This window comes from Acinonyx jubatus, chromosome D2 (assembly GCF_027475565.1).
Source record: "Acinonyx jubatus isolate Ajub_Pintada_27869175 chromosome D2, VMU_Ajub_asm_v1.0, whole genome shotgun sequence".
NCBI lineage: Eukaryota > Metazoa > Chordata > Mammalia > Carnivora > Felidae > Acinonyx > Acinonyx jubatus.
In genome coordinates, this window is record NC_069393.1 from 55,968,446 (window position 1) to 55,988,901 (window position 20,456).

The 20,456-nt window shown below is 43.3% G+C and overlaps 1 protein-coding gene across 2 annotated transcripts in view; it reads right to left on the reverse strand.

The window, feature by feature from the left end:
* The window catches only part of HPSE2 (heparanase 2 (inactive)), a 660,017-nt gene that overhangs the window by 10,847 nt on the left and 628,714 nt on the right, over positions 1-20,456 (reverse strand). For both annotated transcript variants that reach the window (XM_053207788.1, XM_027062819.2), the window contains exon 11: positions 13,357-13,503. In XM_053207788.1, coding sequence (XP_053063763.1) covers positions 13,357-13,503 — 147 coding nt within the window. The remainder of the gene's footprint in view (positions 1-13,356; positions 13,504-20,456) is intronic.

Below are 20,456 nucleotides of genomic sequence, written 5' to 3' on the forward strand. Positions count from 1 at the left end.
TCTGGATCGTTAAACTATGAGAGAGGGGGAAGGCGGGAAAGGAGGAGTGGCGGCCAGGGGAGAAGGAGGAAGGAGGGAGAGGAAGGAGAATGTGTAAGAATCTGAGTGTGTGCTGGAGAGTGGGCACCAGCTCTGCTTGCTCCTTACTACCCTCCCACCTCCAAGCCGGACTCTCCTTACAGAGTACTCCCCTGGGTGCCACTAGAGGGCACTCTTGCTCTACACAACAGTGCCGGAGAGCCTACTCTGCAGTGGCTCCGGGGAAGCCAGAGCCTGAGCGTAGCCGCGACAGCCGGCACTCCGTCCCCGCAGGGCCGGGAGCGTTTGGCCTCCCGGAGGAAGAAACCACAGGGTCAATCACATCCCAACAAAAACTTCGTTGCGGTCCACTTGGCAAGGGGCCCACCCGAATGTGGCCAATATTAAGGAATCATGCGCATCCGGGCTTCGATTCCCGCCGGGGTGCGGGCTTCTCCGCCAGTGTGCAGGGAGGGGGTCCGCGCAGGTGCGGGGCTGGCGGCGCCCGCGCGACCCGGCGCCCCACTCTCCCGGCCGGGTTCCCGGCGCCCCGGCCTCCCCGCCCGCAGCGCACCTGTGTGCGCTTTACAGGCCCCCGAGGCCCAGCTGCCCCCCTCGCGGCCCCCTCGCTGAGTTAGGAAGCTGGTATGCGCAGCTGCCCTGCCCTTCTCCGGGTCAGGGGCAGGTTAGAGCCTGGAAGTTCGAGGACAGAGGGGCCTTGCTCCTCTCTCCCCTGCTCCAGGCGCGGCTGTGCATCTGGGGTAACTTAGAAAGGAAGTTCCTTTGAAATGGCCATGAGTGATCGCTACCCCGCTGATGAGGGCTGCTCAGGAGTGCCGCAGGCTGGTGTCACCCCATCTCACTTGCCCGCTGGAGCAAAGGCTGAAGGATGCTCATTACCCTCTGGGGGGGGGGGGTGCTCCTGCCTCAGGGGTTCTAGGGAGGATTACTTTCAAGTGTGCCCTGAAGTTTTCCTCCTGCTTGCTTTTTGCCTTGCCTGGAATGTGGTAGAATCTGTCAAAAAGTCCACCCTTCCCTCCAAGCCCCATTGGATGTGGCCTCCTTCACAGCGCCTTATTTGATAGTCCCAGCTGGAAGAGAGGCCCATTATCTGCCGCTCCCTCTTTAGCACGCGTCCTTCTCAGCTTTGTTTTATCTCTGTGCTGGAGTCATTTTGCATGCTAGACCCAACTGTTCTCATCCTACTTTTCAGTAGCATGTGGTTTGGTGCCTTCTTGCTTCTGAGAGTCATTCTAATTAATGTTTGTTGAGTTCCACCCAGTCAACCTCTCTAAGGAGTTCTCCTGACTGGACACTCCAATCTCTTTCTCTAGTGTTAGTTACAGGAGACTGTAAGAGAGAGAGCAAATGGAGACGAAAACTTCCTGTTTCCCTCACGCCCCCAAGAGCCCACATCATATAATGAAGTTCCTGGCCACTGAGGCGTTTTGAGGTTGATATGATCATTTGCCCTTCATTCTGTTCTTTGAGGGGTCTACTGAAACAGTGAGGAGTTTTGATCTGGCTTCTGTATCACCGAGCAAACACTGGGACTTCTTTACGCAAGCAGAGCTAGGGGGTTTTATAGGTGAGTTGTTAGAGATATAGGCTTTTCCTGTTTGCAGTCAGGTTTGGGGGTCATGATTTGATCTGTGTTCTATCCAAGTCTGTGTAATAATGGTCCAAGCCATAATGGGATTCTACCACGTGCTTCTAATGGCTTAAAATAACTTAGCACATTTGGCAGACAAGATGAGAGACCAGCTAAGGAACCTGGATTTATACTGATATTGTTAATTCCCAACAGATGAGCAAATCATCTGGGGGCACTTTGGGAAGAAAATCTGATTCTGTGACCATCTCAAAGCTCCATGTCATAGGCATATCACACTCAAACCACAGGACACAATAGGAACCAGCTATAAAAACTATGGGGAGACTTTAATATGTGGTTAACTTGGTTCCCTTCCTGTTGTAAAGAATCAGTGCCATGATCTCTGACGTTCATGAGTGGTGTGTAAGGGGCATTATTCATATCCCTACTGTTCTCTGCATTGTACAAATTCAGTTGTAGCAGGCGTAGTCCTAACCTTACCCGTGAAGACAGAAAGCCCAGAAACATGCAAATGCATGGTCAGACACACCATAATTAATACATTATACAAGGAGAGAGATGAGGAAAATCACACTTCTCGGCCTGGATTTTGAGGTCTTCTGCGTTCTGGCTCTATTATATTTTTGTGGCCCTTCCCCTCACCCTACAAAGTATTCCAGTCATGTAAGATGATTTGCTACCACCCACCCCTTTCAAATAAAATGGGCCTTGAACTTTTATATTTCTGAATCTTTAGTAAGCTCATCCCACTGTCTGGAATCTCCTTCTGTCTAGCGTTTCCTAGATGTATGGCTCATCCTTCCAGCTCCTGCTTAATGGGCCTCAGCCTTGAGGACTTCCCAGATTCCAGGTCAGAATTCATCTCTCCCTTCCTTACACTCCCCTCTGCTATATTTACCCTCTTGTCGTCTGCCTTATCTTCTTGTCTTAGTCTCCTCTGTGGCAAGAGACCAGGTTCCCCGAGCCCTAGCTGTGTAGAGCTGGAAGAGGCAGTGTGGGGGTGAGAAGTGTACCCTTTATGGGCAGTCTGAAGGTGAGATGAAGAGAGTCAGGAGGGCAGGTGTGTGCATGTGTAGTTGTGTGTGCACGCACATGCACATGTGCACAGATGGGTTTTCCGTATGTAAAAATATGAGATCAAGGTCATAAGCCACACCCCGAATTAGTTCCATCATTCTAAAGTCACAGCTCCCTGGATACCTATTCAAATATATTAAATCAAGGGGATAAATATCTCAGTTTTATGGGATTTTGATAAAGTGTTCCCTGTAATATCAGGTGCGCTGGTGCACCCTCAAAAGTGAAAAATAGGACATTCCAGGTGTCACAGGCTCTGTTCCAGGGCCCACAGATGTCAAAATGCAAAGTGTGCGGTGACTCTGAATCATTCTTGCAAAGATGAGCAGAGAAGAGGTAGTCTGCCAAGTGACTATTGGTGTTTTCCGCAGCTGGTCCATAGTTCGGTGCTCCAAGCGTCTATTCTGGAATGAGCCACAGGTTCCTGATGCTTGGCAGCTAAAGAAATCCTGATTCAGGGCCCAGGCCCTGCCACAGGGATGAGCTAGATTAAGACTTTTGAGTTTCCTATGTCTCGTCTGTCCCCCAAACCACAGCCTCTGGAGGCGGGGGAGAAGGGAGAAGAAAAGGGTCATTTCTTCTCAGTCCAGCAGAACTGCCTTCATATTCTGCTTCCTTGCCCCTCAGTTTAGAATCCACTGCTTGGAAACGTGAGCTTTAGCCTAAGGTGCTCATTTACCAGTGTTTCATCTGGGTTATCTGGAACAGAATGGAAGTCTCTGCCTGCAGCCAGAGTCCCCAAGTGAGCGAAGGTGGGGAGGGGAGACCACAGCCTTGATGGGCAGCTGTGGAGAGATCCCAGCTGCTGGGAGGGGGCTGCAAGAAAATGTATTCTGGAGCCGAGGGCAAATTAAACTCTCAGAAAATAACCCTGAGTGCAAAGTGAAAACCCTGAATTCCTAAACATCTTGGTTTAAGATGTCAAGTCACTGTAAAGTATAAAAGCATTTTATAATCCTCTAATCTGCACAGTGATCTGTACATTACTAATCTGGGAGTTAAAACAAAACAAACAATAAAACCTTTGGGGAACCGTACACATCCTTCTACTTAGTCATAGACAACTCCCGGGGGCTCATGGCATGTTCACACCTTTGGCAAAATGGCTTAGTGCCTAAATGAAGAATAGAATCTGGGTGAAATCAAAGATGCAAATCAGCTGGGATTTTGCTCCAGTATTTTTCTAGAGGGACAGTGGTTCTCGACCTTGGCCACATATTTGAATCACATGGAGAGCTTTAAAAACTACTAGTGCCTGGGTCCCAGGCCAGAGATTTTGGTTTAATTGGTCTGGGGTGTGGCTTGGGCATTGGGGTTTTTAAAGCTCTCAGGTGATTCGAAGTGCAGCCACGGCTGAGCACCAGGGGTAGAAGGAAGAGTGGGGATATGTTTGCAGCTGGGGGTGGAGGGGAATCACACAGCTTTCTAACCATTACGTTCCGAGTTTATTGTGAATAAAAAGAGCTTTTCTCACTGTTTTGGAGTACTGTGTCAACAGGCCCTGGTGTTTTATCCTAAAAGTCAGATGTGAACTTTTCAAGGGCAATTTTTTTTAACAGTCTGAAGTGAGCATTTTTGCTATTTCAAAAGAACTGCTTCATCTCATGTTTCCCTCTAGTGTGTGCTAGAGGGGCAACTAGTGTGCACACTAGTGAGATGAACATGTTCCTCAAAACACAGCACAGAAGTGTGCACTTTACGAGAGGAATTAAGAACCGAATCGGATGAAGCATTTGCACAGATAATGAACTCTGCGTTTAACATTGAAAAAGAAAAACATTGTGCTTTTCTTGAAGGGTAAGTTCTCAAAGGCATTTAGGTTTCTTTCAGGTCCTGGGCTGTGGCACGGAGAGTTCCCTACAGACAAAAGGTGGTTCAAGCTCTCTCCAGGCAAGAGGAAAGGGGGGGATTAAGTATATTATTCAGTTCTTTCACCATATTTTCCAAATTATGTCTATAATTATTTACTTAGATAATGCTATATACCTTGGTTATGGCTACTATCTCTTTTTGAACCACAGAACACCCTGAAATGAGCACATGGGTTAAAAGAATCCAAATTCTCTAAGTTTCAATGAGTAGTAAGCTTACATTAACTAAATATTTGTAAGGCTCATTTCTCTATATAGTTACTTCTCTTTATTTTTTTCTACAGACTGACTCAGAGTCTTACATGTAATATTTTTATAAATATACATACTCATATATATATTTGTATTTCTACTTGTACAGTGTCTGGTTCAGACTTTCTGAACTGAAACACTAACTTGAACATTGCTGGTTAGACTGGGTACCACCTTCCTGTTCGCTCAAGGCCAGCTCCTAAATCTCTCCAGTCCCAGGCACCTTTCTTGCTCCAGCCTCTGCTGCTTATCTCTCCTCCTAAGGGGCTCTGAGTGCCCTTTTAAAAGGGCTAAAGATGATATGGTTGTGTCTGCAGAGCAGGGCCTTTTCCTCCAGGTAAAAGAGGGCTCCATTCTAATGCTTCCATTTAAAAAAGGGATCCTCTTTTTTTCTGACTTTTTAAAACCAGCATCTGTGTGGGTTAATAGCTTTCCTCACACACTTTCAGCTTGAACAGCACTATTGATGGTTCTTACCTCTTACAGAACATCAAAACAAATTCCAAAGGCTTTAAAAAAGTACATATAAAAAATGAAACAAAAAAAGAAACTAGAAGAAAGATACATATTCATCTGATTCTAGGAACATAAATACATAGACATATAAATGGAAAGGAAGAAACCACAAAGCAAAAGATATATAGATTTAACTATATAAAAAGGGAATACTTCTGTATGTCAAGATAATGCCCTAAAACTGAAATAGTTGGAAAGACAGCAAATAAAATGCTGGGGAAAATATTTAACATATGTGATAGTTAGCAAAGGGAAAACTGCCTTATGTTAGAAAAAACTTACAAATCATTAACAAACAGATAATAACCCAAATGAAAAATAAGCAAAAGACATAGAAAATTAATAAAAGAAAAAATAAGAGACATGAAAAACTTTCAAGCTTACTAATAATACTCAAAGATACAAATGAAGATGAGAATATATTTTTCATTATGAAGTTGGCAACAATTTAAAAATAATACTGTTCTGTGTTGGTGAGGTATATCCGAAATAACAAAATGCTCACATTTCCTACTCCTTCTCAGACCTCCACAACTAAGCTTGTCTGAGGTAAGAACATTGAAGAGCTAATTATAGGAGATAACGTTCTATAGCTCAGTGGGTTCTAAGGTGAGCAGTCTGGAAACCAGGTCATTTGAGGAATTGTTGAAAGAGTTGAGTGTTTGCTTGGAGGCTAGAACTCTACAGGGAGACCTTGAAAAACTGTTATGAAGAAGGTATAGATTTACTCTGCTTAATTTTTCCAAAGCAAGGGTAGAAATGGGAAGAAAACACCCTCTGGCCACATACAAGGAGGATCTTTCCTACAATCAGAACTGTCTAGTCCCAGAGTGGGCTGACTCATGACATGAGCAGTCTCAATAAACAGAAGCTGACGGGCTTTCTGTCAGGGACGTTATAGAGAAAACTTCTTGATCTCAAAGAGTATTTCCAAATTTTTCCTCTATAAAGTCATCTTTTAATAACTACAGAACTTTCATTGAGTGGTTTATTTTAAGAAGAAACTAATTTAAATGATCCCAGGCAAGTGGAGATAATGGAAACCTGCAGGGAGTACATCTGGTTGAACAGAGTTCAAAAACTCCAGGTACCAACTAATAGCAACAGTATAGAAATTCAACACTTAGATGTCTTGAGTCCACTGAGGTAAGTGGAATAATGGCCCTTTGGTCCCAGAAAGCAGGTCTTCAGGTTTTGTTTCTGAGTGTGTGGGTGAAGTCTTGGTATAGAATTCTTAGGGTTAAGACTTTTCCCAAAGCTCCTTTTACCAGATCTGTCCATATCCAAAAATAGATGTGGCACTTCTAGTCATCATTAGAGAGAGAGTGTGATAGGTCAGGTGGTAGCTAGTTCAACCCTCACACTCACCAAGCTCTGAATCTGGAGATGAAGTATCGTAATGTGGTCTGTTCCAACAGGGACATGAAGATATTTTTAAAAGTCTCAGCACCTGGGAGTCAACTTGAGTATTTTCAGAACTATTCTGTTTGGCTAACATCAAATGACACCCTTCTAAAGGCAAGCAGTTAGATGCCAATGTTTTTCTTTGATATAGGATTTAATGAGGGTGAAATCAAAGCAAAAGTCATATCCCAAAGAGATGGAAAAAATAAGCAGTATGTAGAAAAAGAAAAAAAAAGATGTTAATTTCCACAGAATAGGCAATAAGATTCTGGGTTCATAGGAGTGTTAAGTTTCTTTCAGCTAAAATCACGGCAGCTGAAGGAGAGGCTCATGCAGATAGGAAATTTAAACATTTAATATGGAACCTACTAGCCCCAAAGCAGAAATACTCTACACCTCTCTCATGTGTCACCCATGCTTCCTGTTAGTTGTTTGTTTCTAGTAAGAGAGATGAACTCCTTTAGGACAGGGACCTCAAAATCCCCTTCCCCCTCCCCCAAACACCCCATATTAAATATTTCTTGAAGGCTATTGATGATGTAGGCTGGCATTACGAAGATCAGGAGATATTCTGAGAGAGAGAATTTGTATTGAACTTTATGTTCAGACTTTTCCCCCTGATTTGTCTACTTGGGATTCCTGAGGCAGGTTAGACTGCTGAAGGGGAACAAGTTATGTCTGGAACAAAGTAGGATCTCAATAAAAGGTGATGAATGGACGAAGATATATGTGAAGCCTCACATGTCAGCATCTTTCCCTCAGAGATGTACTTCTGGGCTTGTGTTCCATTAGGTGAAGTGGAGCTAGCTAGAGGTGCCTATGTGTATGGGGTCAGAATATAATAAGTCAAGACTAATTTTTATAGGCCCCAAATTAAGGCAATTTATAGTTACTGCTGGCATTTAATAATCCTTTTGTTTGATAAGAGCATAGAAGAAACAAGGGAATTCCCCAATTTGGCTGAGAAAAAAAAATAGCTTTATCAAAATTCTATGACTGGGGGAGGGGCACCTGGGTAGCTTAGTTGGTTAAGAGTTCAATTCCTGATTTCAGCTCAGGTCATGATCTCACAATTCATGGGTTTAAGCCCCAAATTGGGCTCTGTGTCGAAGGCACAGAGCCTGCTTGGGATTCTATCCCTCTCTCTCTCTCTCTCTCTCTCTCTCTGCCCCTCCCCAGCCCTCTCTCCCTCTCTCTCTCAAGAAAATCCAATGAAATTTGAATTAAAAAATATTCTATGACTAGGAAAAAGTATCTTAGAAGCAGCTCAGAGAAGAATTTTCAAGAAGGCTCTGAAATTAGGACTTGTGAAGAAAAGTTGACAGAACTGGGATGAATTAGACTAGGAGAGAGAATATTGTTGAGTAACCTGATACTCTTCACATCCATTCTGTGAAGAGCCTACGATGAAATGAAACCAAACAGTATTGTGACAGGGTTATCTGTACTGAGTATTTGTCAGTATGTCATTACAATTTTATATTGCTGGACTGTTGGGGTAGCACAGAATTGAGGAAGGTGCACTAGATTTGGGGCCAGGAAAATTGGGTGCTAGATACTTTCTAGCTCTATCACTTAATAGTTGTGTGACTCTCTCTCTCTCTCTCTCTTTTTTTTAATGTTTATTTAGTTTTGTGAGAGACTGCAAGCACGCAGGACTCGAACTCAGTAGCCAAGCCATGAGATCATGACCCAAGCCCATGTTGGACACTTAACCAACTGAGTCACCCAGGTGCCCCAATAGTTGTGTGACTCTTGAATAAGTCACTTAATGCTCTAAGACTTGTTTTCTTCAACTCTAAAGTACGAGGGAGGCAGGAATTGTTCAATTTTCTTCATGGGGCTCTTCAGAATGTCAAATGACATAATGGCTATTAAAACCATTTATTTTTACCTATAAAGTCCAAGCTACAGTAGGCCACAGTGTTCTTATAAAATTAAGTGTTCAGACAGGACTGAAATTGTGGGCACTCCTTCCCCAGAGGTCTTCAAACCTAGAGCATCCTCTAGTCTAGTTGGCTTTGCCACAGACTATCTATCTAAGGGTATGGAGAATGAACCAGATCACTTCAAAATGTCATTCTTCCCAAGATTCTTTACATCTACTGATTCCCTTAGGTTTCTGTGTTAGAATACAGTACTCAATGTGATGAAAGTTGTTTCTTTCTTTTCTAATTTTTGGATAGTTTCCCCTTCAAATTGGAATTGAACAAGATACATAGGGCAGGGCACTGGGATGTGACCAAACACCTGTTCTTGGTTTGACTTTTCCCTAAAAACATGAGTCCTGCTTTTTGATATAAGTTGACTTCTTTGGCCCAACTTCATGTTGCTTCCCTGTTTGTTGAAAGACATTAGCGATATTTATGTCTTGGGTAGAAATAATTCTCTAGAGGACAATGTTTACTGCTTTGTGTGCACATGGGGCACTGGGCAGATTCTCTCCTTTGTGGATGACAGAGATGCCCCAAAGGTGCTCTCTGACTTATCCAGAATGGGAACTAATATTGTTTTGGGTGTAAATGGTCAGTCTTTCTCTCAGAAAGGTGAGAAACCAGGGAACAGGACAGAGGATGGACTTGCAGCTGGAGATTTTCTGGAGAAAATATTACTGCCACTCCCTCTTATAGCACAGGCTCTTTGTGTGACCTTTTAGTGGCCTGAGGAAGCTACTTGGCTGGTGACCATGGAGACAACAGGCTCCAAAAGTGAAGTGGGAGTGGGGGAAGGAGAATGGAAGAGAATAATTGAATTTTAGAGTTCAATGGGAAGCAGAACTCTTTTAGCTCAACCTCCCACTGAGTGAGAATCTTGGAGCACCTCTGAGATGGCCATGGCTGCTCACTCTCTGAGTAATAGGCTACCTCCTAAGAAACCCTGTCCTCAGTCAGACCAGGCAAGCCTTTGGAAAATGAGCTCTTTTTTGTGGTGAAATCTTTCTCTTTTAAATTGTACTCCTGGTTTGCTGTCATTTTAGAGGGTTCTAGGCTAAATCTGTTTTCTTTCACTTAATCCCTGAAATATCTGAAGAAAGTCCTCATGACTTACCTTATTTTTCTTCTCTGAATTAAATCTCCCTATTTCCTTCAGCCATCTTTAAAGCATATGTATTCCAGGCACAGAATACCCTTCTCTTGTACACACTTCAGTTTTCTAAGTTTCCCTTCTCCTATCCTATGGGGTAGAGGGCACCCACCTTTTGTCTGATTCTGAGAATGAGAACTATCTCTCACCTAAAGACTTTAGACTAACTATCTCTCACCTAAAGACTTTGAGTAGCAGGTCCTATGATTGGTTTACTCACTGAAATGAGAAACAGGAACCCTCATTTATGGACTTGGATGCCTAGACTATGCCTGATTGTGGCCCTGAGGGTGCTTCCAGTACCTGACAGTACTTGACCCCCAAGATCATGTGGAAATATCTTTTCAGAGATTTCAAATATACCCAGTCCTGATGGCAGCTCCAAGAGAATGAGAATGACCCCATGTTTTCAACCAATCATAAAAGTTTGCTGGCATTTCTCTACTCCTGAAACCCCAGGCCAAAAAGTCTAACTGGCTTATATGGCACACTGACTTGCTCCATATCCTCTTTCTGGTTCCTCCAGACAAGAGCAATCACAGGTTCCTCTGCTCCCAGAGCCTTCCATCCTCTTCTGAGCTAATATGGCTCCAGGCTGCAACAAGGAATTAGCAGAGACAGAACACAGAATCTGGCCCTAGAGGCTTATAAAACAGAGAAGGAGACACCAAAGGCTGAAATCACTTCCTCGCATTTCCTTTCATCCTCTCCTGCAGAGTATGCTTCACCAAAACCACACCCTTCCTGTGAGACCCCTATCTCAGAACCACTGAAGGCTCTTGCACTTATTTATAGTTATGGAGCAGAGCACTGGGGGCACTGAATGTGCACCTGGTAGCCCCTACTGGCAGCTAACAGTTCAGGATGGCACGGCACAGGGTCAGAGCCACTGAGGTCTAGAATGGGAGAGGTGCCAAATTAGCAGTAGTTTACAGGAGAGAAACAGGCTTAGAGCATTAAGTGAAGGGCTCAAATTTTCACCGGGAAGTAGTGGCAGGATTAGGTCTGGAATCCAGTTCTCTTAACTCCCAGTCCAAAACTCTCTTTAACATGATATATGTAAAATCATATGTGCATGTATTTATGCCCATATACATACGCATGTGCATGGGTGTGTGAAATTTTCATTTGTAGAAGGTTTCATTTCACCCACATGCTCTAATTTGATTCTCACAATAACCCCCATCTGACAGGTAAGGCAGCCGAGGTTTGCCCAGTTAAATGGTAGCAACTGGATTCATATCCAGGCCTTCTGAGTCCAGTTCCCTCTTCTTTCAATTGCATGGCATTGTTATTTGATCTCAGTGGGCATTACCAAACCCCTCTTCAGGACTCCTGTGGAATGAAATTCTCTTTTTCTCTATTCCTCGGACATTCTCAACAAAGCTGTAACACAACTCATCAAGGTGGTGACAAGGTGGGGTACAAGACGGCATAATTGGAATGTATGTGATATCAGTAGCCAGTGGGAGTTGCTTCAATCACTCTTAAGGATGGGAACAAGCAGAAGGGCCGAGGTGTGGCCAGGTTCATAATCCTGGAGGTAGGGACTTAGGGTGGGGTAAACAGGGTTGGAGGCTTGTGCCCTCGGTTGGTGGGGGAACAAGCTCATAAATTGATCCTACCCTCTGACTACCATCTCCTCCTGTTTCATGGATTTCCATCTGTACCATTCTTATCATAAGCTTAACAAGTGTTTTAGCAACATATTATCTTAAAAAACTGAGAAGACTCTGCTTTGGAAGAGCATCTTAAGAGATGTCAGAAAGAAACCAATTTTTTTCCCTCTTCCTCCCCAACGAACTAGAGTCCTGAGTTGAGGAAAAGGAACACAATGGGCATTTACTGCACACTTATTATGTGTCAGAAACTTTACATAGATTACTTTATTTACTCCTCTCCACATGAGATGAAGAAACTGAGACTTGCAGATTATGTAACTTGTGCAAGGACACACAGCCAGCAAATGGCCTGTTGGACTAAAGCATTTGGCCAGTTCCTTCCACGCAGTACACGTGACTTTCCAATGCTGGGCAGGCTCAGTTCCTAGTCTCACTGGCTCCACTGGACCCTGAATATCACAATCACTGCTGAGGTGTCAGCCCTTCTGCCAGAAATAACTTTGCAGGTCATTAGTGAGTGGCAGTGGGAGACTTGAACATATTCATGGTCCTCAGAAAATCAGACCCAGGGTGAGAATTTTGTGAGCTGGAAGGGACCCTACCAAATATACAGCAACACTTGAATTTTGCAGATTGGAACACTGAGGCCAAGGGATTAGGATTAGAGGATCTGCCCAGGTCAATAATTATTTAGTGAAGCTGGGACCAGAACTGGTTCTCCTGCCTGAGATGAAGACCAGGAATTCAGCACACTGGTCATGAACTACTGGGAAATAGAAAGAGAGTGGATAAAATACTCAAGAGAATCTCCTAATACAGGTAGGATTGAGAGGAAAAAAAAGTAGATGCAATGTACATGTTGCCAAAGAAAAGAGCCAGTATGTGAACCAAGACTGAAAATACAGATCTAGGGTGGCCTGAAGAGACTCAATAAGTGACTTCCCAGATTGTGTTTTGTTCCCATTGCACATACAGTTGGAAGCCAAATGCAAGCCACCAAGGTTGCAGTGAACAATTATAGCGCAAATAGTTGTGGGCAGCTGTGGGAGTGCAAGCCACCTGCTCCAAGTTTACAGCTTTGTTAAACTTGGTAAACATTAAAAATGCAATAGGAATGCTCCCAGTCTGTACAGCATCCCATACCCTGCCTGGGAGGCCTTACTCGGGGAGCTGAAGTGGCCTTGCCTGTGACCAGGCTCTTCTCACTGTGGCCTAGAGCTGTTTTCTCTTGGCAGAGGTCGGTGTTGTCAATAGTCTCTGGCAGAGATGGAGGGAGGTAGGGAGTATCACAGAATCATATATTTATAGAGTTTGAAGGGACCACAGAGCCCTCAAAATATAATTTCTCTTCAAACATTCAAATAAGGAAACTGAGATACAAGAGGTGATGGATCTAAAGTTATACATTTAGGGGCAGAACAGACTCTTGAACTCTGAACTTTCAACCCTTTGTCCAGTGCTCCTCCTTCTAATGCCATGAGGTTTGTAGATGCTGACAAATAAGGAGTTATAAAATTATAGAATGTTACAGATGAAAGGGGCATGGTTTTCAACTACCAGAGTTTTTGGTTGTCACATGACTAGGGGATGCTATTGGCATTTAGTGGGCAGGGACCAAGGATGCTAATAAGTAGCTTGAAATGAGATTATCCTTCATAATGAATTGTCTTGCCCAGATACCAAAAATGCCCTTGTTGAGAAATATTGTGTCTACCATTTGACTCCACGGTTGAGGAATCTAAGCCTAGAGACAGGGAGGGGTTTGAGTCAGCAGTCCCCTGACTCCATTCCACTGAGCCCCCAAATGAATTAGCAATACCAAAGGGGCAATTCTAGCTCCTTCCCCTCCCAGCTCCTGCTGCACTTGTTCTGAAGCTATTTCCAGGTTTGCACGTACTTGGACTTCAGGCCCTCCTGTCCATAGGGCTGCAGTAGATACTGGTGCACGAGCTTGTCCCTGAGGGTCCCGGCCAGTTTGATTTTCTTTCTTGATCGGTGCAGGTTGATGATAAAAAGTGTAATGGACCCTCGAACATAGTTGTGGCTGAGAAGGAGAGAGAGAGGGAGGGAGAGAGGGAGAGAGAGAGAGAGAGAGAAGGGAAAGATGGAAATAAAGTTGTCCGTTAGTTACTGCTAAATAATTTATAGACTGCACCAAACAGGACTGCCTCAGGAAAGGGCACTTATTTTATAGTTCTTGGTCACCTACACCTTCAAAGACAGGAAGGCCTTGTTATTGTGGCTTCCTGCAAAGAAGATACCTGCTTCCCACCAAACTCTTTTTGTTTTTGTTTAAATGTATTAAAATGATTTTAGAAAACAAAATATCTTTTTTCTGAATATGAAAATAAAACATACCGATTGCAGAAAAAAAGGGAAAAATACAAAGACATACAAAGAAGAAAAAGAAAATTATCCTATAATCCAAATATCTTGAGATATGATAAAATTTTGGTAAACATCCTTCCAGTATTTTTTATTAATTCAATATTAATTCAAATATTTACAGAGTACTTTCACACATACATATACATTTCTCAGTTTTCATTTAATTGGGACCATATTGTTTCTTCACTTTGTGAACATCTTAAACATATTCCCATGTTATTATGTTATTGTATTTCCTTCTATACTTATAGAAGAATGCTAAATTCTTCAATCATAGTAATGTAACATAATTTGTTTAGTTAACCCCCTACATTTGGGGACTTACATTGTTTTCAAATTTTTGCCATTTCAAATTACATATTCCATTATACAAACTTTTGCATATCACCATTATTTCGGATACAATCCTGGAAGTCGGGCACGTTAGGTCAAGGGGAATGCACATTGCATGGTTCTTAACCAAATCTCTGCTTCATTTCCAGTGATGCCCCTCCCTGTGGGAAGATTTTTTGTCCCTGCTCTGTTGAACCCTAGAGATTACACAATTGGCTTTGGCCAATAAAATGTGCTGTTAAAATCTTTGGGCATAAGCTTTAAGAGGCAGCCTGTGTTTTTGCTGTGTCACAAGACCATCGATGTTCATGACAGAGGTGACTCTATTGACCTGCATCCTGGAATGAGGAGGATGTGGAGCAGAGCTACAGCTGAGCCATGGCACACAAGTAGCATGAATGAGAAATACACTTCCTTATGGAAAGCCGTGGAGATTTGTGGGTCCTCCATTATCATAGCATCACCTCACTCATCCTGATTGATACACACATTTTGCTAATATTGATGTTAATTCTCTAGAAAGCTTATACCAATTTGCTCTGTGCAGCTATCTATAAGTGCACCCATTTCCTCATACCCTTAAGAATAATGGATATTAACATTTTAAAATACCTTTCTCGGGCGTCTGGGTGGCTCAGTCGGTTAAGTGTCCGACTTCGGCTCAGGTCATGATCTCACAGTTTGTGAGTTTGAGCCCTACATTGGGCTCTTCTGACAGCTCAGAGCCTGGAGTCTGCTTTGGATTCTGTCTCCCTCTCTCTCTCTGCTCCCCCTACCCCCCAAAGTGAATGAACATTAAAAATAAAATAAAATAAAATAAAATAAAATAAAATAAAATAAAACAAAACACATTTCGCAACCTGAGAGGTGATAGTGGGATTTCAATGTTGTATTAATTTGTATTTTTAAAACATTCGTGCAGAGGTGCAGTATTATTTTCATTTGCCTGCTTGCCATTTCATCTCTCGTGTGAACTGACTATTCATGTCCTTTGCCCATTTTCTATTGATTTATAAAAACTATTTACTAAAGATGGTGATCCTTTGTCTGCATGGATGTTGCAAAATTTTCCCCAGGTTTCTTTGGCCAATTCAGTTTGTTTATATTTTATTTTGATGTATAGAAGTTAAAAACTTGGGGCACATGGGTGGCTCAGTCAGTTAAGTATCCTATTCTTTTTTTATTAAAAAAATTTTTTTTTTCAACATTTTTTATTTATTTTTGGGACAGAGAGAGACAGAGCATGAACGGGGGAGGGGCAGAGAGAGAGGGAGACACAGAATCGGAAACAGGCTCCAGGCTCCGAGCCATCAGCCCAGAGCCTGACGCGGGGCTCGAACTCCCGGACCGCGAGATCGTGACCTGGCTGAAGTCAGACGCTTAACCGACTGCACCACCCAGGCGCCCCAGTTAAGTATCCTATTCTTGATTTTAGCTCAGGTCATGATCCCAGGGTCGTGGGATGGAGCCCTGCGTCAGGGTCCGCACTGAGCATGGAGCCTGTTTAGGATCATCTCTCTCTCTCTCTCCCTCTGACCCTCCCGCACTTGTATGTGCTAGCTCTCAGAAAAAAAAAAAAAAAAAAAGTTAAAAACTGTTAGGTAGTCAAATTTATCGATCTTTTTGATTTCTGCTTTTGTTGTTTTACCTAGACCAAGATTATAAAACTACTCACACTTTGGAATCCTTTTAAACCAGCACAGGATGTTCAGAAGCCAGGAAGAACTGTATGCCTACATGCAAGAGCCTTCCAGCACGTATCAACAAAACTATAATGATTTCCTTCTTTCTTGTAGGAAAAAAGACTTTGTTTCTAAGGGGTCCCCTAGGGCCCCATCTGGATGGGTTAATGAGAGGAAACAGAAGAAATGACCCAGTCCTGCCTTCAAAGGAGGATTTCTGAGAAACTCTAAGTCAACTTTGCCCAGAGGAAAATATCATTCCTTGCAGAAACAGCATCCCTTAGCCTCTGGGTCACTCACCTCTGCTTCTAAAGGTGCTAATAAAGAGTTGAGTGACTAAGGGCAGGTCAACATGATAACTTGGGTTGCTTTTGTTTTGTTTTGTTTTTTAATAATACAGTTACCAGGGCGCATCCTGGAGATGTTGATTCCATCCATTTGTGATGGGGGCTAGGATATATACATATATATTTAGGATATTTGGCAGATGAGTTGGGTTTGGAAACCACATGCTTAGAGTAATCCATTAGGTTTATTTGTGAGAATAATTCCCAAAGTATATTCCACTGACTGTGTGTCAGATGGTTCTTCTTGCGTCTGTAGGAGGGCACATTATTGTGTTCAAGGCTTTCTGGATGCCTGCACTGATATTCTGATAGATTGTTAAATGACTTCTTTCTGGCTCCTCCTCCTCTGGTCCTTCTTCTCAATATTCTGAATCATGTGAAGTAACTTTTAGAGCCAACTGAGTAGGTCAGAAGAGAATGCCCATTTACTGAGCAAACTTGTGTCACTAGAGCTCAGAAGAGAGATGCTGCTAGCCTGTGTCAGCGTTACCATCGTTAAAAGAACACCAACTATATTCCATTGGTGGGTGGGCTTTAGGTTTAGCTTAGCTGAGGAAACTGAGGCAAACACCATTAATTACAGGCACTCTGGGCTTCAGAGTGTGAGCAAAAGTAGGCATGGATGGGTACCAGTTTTGCCAGGCTGTGGTAAGCTCTTTTGCTAACTACCAGCAGATAACTTTCTCAAAGGCTAGCAGTGGAGGAGGGAAAGCTGTGTGCTTGCATTTACAAGTTTCTCCTCTGCAGAGCTGGGGCAGAATGAGCCCTGGGAGACTGCAGAGGAGAAGGGTGGGATGTGGGGAAGTGGTGGGTGGGAGGGAGACCTGAAATCACAGCATAGCTGCAGGGAAAGCTGTCTTTTCAAGCTGCTTGGCAATGGTCTGATTTCCATTTACATAGTTCCCCTGGGGGAGACAAACCTGTACTGAAAGCCAGCTCACAGACCAATGTGCAGAGGCTCTCACAGAATGCACAGAGCCTCCTCAGGTAGGAACTGGCATTGAAGACTACCTCAGCTGTCCCTTTTTCTGCCTGGCTGATGGGCAAAGGCATTAGGCAGAGGTCTTCTGGCTGCGAAGCCACATTCTTGGGTGGAGACTGCAGCACCAACCTGAGAGTACTGTGTCAAGAATACAGATTCCTGAAGAATATGTATTCTCTGCCCACAGAAAAGTAAGCTTGGAGGAGTATCTGTTCCCTAAGAAGATGGGGTCTGACAGAAAGCATGGCTGACAGGCAGTTGATCGTCTTCTGATGTCAAGTCCAGGTGGCTTTTGGTTCTCTCAGCAAATGTCCCTTTCTTTCTGGTGGAACATCTATCTTACTCCAAGTCTCACTGTGGTGAGACTTTTTCACCAGCAGACAATCCATGCATCTGGAGTGCATCTTTTTGGCTGTTCTTTTGCTGCCTGACATCTTCTCTGTGATGCCATGGGGGTAGGAGGAAGTGAGTCAGGGAAGGGAGGCTCAAAGTGGAGTATCCTGGATATAAGAGGTAGGGGACATCATATGGAGAGGTGCATCTTGACGTCCAGATAAAAAACAGTCACCGTTCTAGAAATGCCTCCAGTGAAGCTGAGAGACAGAGGAAAGGGAAGAGAAGACGGTGCTTTGGAATCCATGGTCCATTTCCAGTGAAAGTCCATGTGTTTGAAAACTGGGTTGGTCCATTGTCTCCAAATCTAACTCAAAGTTTTTGGGTTCGGTAAAAGTCAGGCCATGTTTTGCCAAACATTTTTTCCCCTAATTTCAAAGCCCCTGTGTATTTTAAGGGAAATTTAATCCACATGTTTCTGATTCATTTACACTTAACTCATCAAAATATTGTTTTGTAAGAGCTATTTGATGTCCAAGAAGCCTCAGGAACCTTTTTTATGAGCCTTTAAAAAAATTCTTCTAAAAAACAGGAAGTCGTGTTTTGCCAATAATAAACAAACTTGAACCCCAAAAGGCTCAATTTTGCTTCAATATCCACCAGGTTCCAATTGGTTCTGAACTTGGCTAAGGACCTCAACTCCTCCCCAGAAACATACATTGTTTCAGCAGAATGGTTTATAAAAACAAGGTTTCCCAGTCAAAACTTATTTGTTCCCTGAACAAGAAGACCTAAGGCGAGAACTGCCACGCTGCCAGGCTCCTCATCTGTTAATTCTAGGAAAGAAGGCAGGAAAGCACCTGCTCGTGTTGGTATGCATACCTACCTTTTTATCCTAAATCCAGCCTAAAACACAACACTCTCCTAGGTCAAAACCAAACCACAATGCAAAAGTCTGCCAGGAAGGGCAAGGAGGTATTCAATTAGAGGTTGCATTAACTGTCCATCAAGGAGGCTGTAAAAGGAATTTCTGTTGTATAGGACACCAGACCAAAAGATCTCTAAGGGTTCTTCCCAAATGTAAAATTGTTTGTATTATTAGTGTTGTTAGTTGTGTATAGTACAAATATCTGGCAAGATGCCTGGCATGTGGCAAGTGTTCAATATACACTGGAGTGTAGGAGTTGTTTGAATAGACACTCTCTTTGGGTCGTTCTGCTGATAAGTTTATTATACTTTCTCACCCAATCCTTGTTTTGGCCAAGGATATATATTTTCAGAGTACTGGTCAAGATTGAATAGTGGGAAGCCAACATGCCCACTCTGTGACCTTGACCTCATTGGCTATGAATAAACTAAGTGAATCAGTAGTGTTTCCTCATGACTGTTGTGGAAGATGAGAGGGCACATACAGGGCACATGGCTTCCCAGGGAGAAGGAGCAGAGACACTTGTCCTATCCCTGTGCTTACCTGTCTGGGGCATTGAACATTCACAGACATGGAAGAGACCTGCAACTTCAGTGAGCTCAGTGCGTCCATTGTGGGCTTACTTTTCTAATAGGAACATAAAGGTCTTCACCCCTATTATTATTGTTAAGGCCATATGTGCAATAGATTAGTCAAGTCTTGTCTTTCTTTTTAAATGGAGAAGAGGGATAATACTGACAGCAGCATAGCAGCACTGTTTCCCCAGCGAGGTTCGAAGTGAGTTCCCATAGAAAGTAGAGGTGCACTGGTGATGTAGGGAGAGTATTAGATCCATATGATTTTGGTAACTTATTTGAGGTCTCATGCTAGTGAATGGTAGAATAATTAACCACTCTACCACACCACCTCCTTCAGGATGCTGTGCTGATATCAAAGGGGAAGAGAGGCTAGAACTGGAAATCCTCAGTGATGTCTTGATGCCCTATGTCTGCATTCATTCATTCATTCATTCATCAAACATTCACTGAGATTTTCTTCATGCCAGTCACCATATTAGACACTAAGAATAAATAGAACAATGAATGAGACACTGGCCCTGAGTTCACGGTATATTTGGAATATTCGTGATAACTTCCCACAAGAATGTCAAAGAATTGAGCACTGAGATGGGACTACGTGAGGAGCCCTCTGTGAGGACACCCAAATTCTGCTAAGCCCATGACTACTGACATTTTCCCCCTGGTTCCTCAGACCCATTGTAAACAGGGCACAATTGATGCTCTTCCCAACAGAGACAAAAGGTGCCAAGGGTAATTTTTCTCTCTTGAAGCTGGGGTCCGCCTTTTGAGTGATTTCCTCAGGGCCAGGGTGGAGACACGGAATACAATGTTTCCTTGTGTGGTGATCAGATAACTCCAGCCAAAGCCATAAAGTAGTCACTCTCTGTCAGGTATTGGATTGAGCTTCCTGTTGAGCAAAAGGGACGTTGAAAGCCTCTGGCCTCTGCCCAAACCAGCCTCCTCTCATCCACAATAGGCACTTGTATCTATAGACAAGACAACTGGCCCCTGGCCCTGCTATGTTCAGAGTGATTCTTTGAAAAACCTTATCATGATAAATTAATTGGCTTGGCTCTTCTCTCATCAAGGAAGGGGAAGGAGCGTCTATTGTAATCTGACCACTGGAGCTCTTTGTGCTATCCACTGCCCATGATCAGCGCCTGATAGGCCCACTGGAATGAAGGTCTGGCTGGAGGTGCTTGCTTCCTCCTCCCTCTCCCCCACCCCCAGGGTTTCTCTGCATTAAGAGAAAGAGTTCTTTTTCCAAGCTGCCTACTCTGCTCCTTACATAGGAAGTGATGTAAGAAAGCCATATTTGGTCAGATGGGTTTGGCCTTAGGCTCAGTTTTCAATTTTTACCTTATGATCTTCATGTTTTAAAATATTTTAGCTGCAAAAATGTATTTATCTAATGATAATTATTTTTTTGTTTGTTTACAGCCAA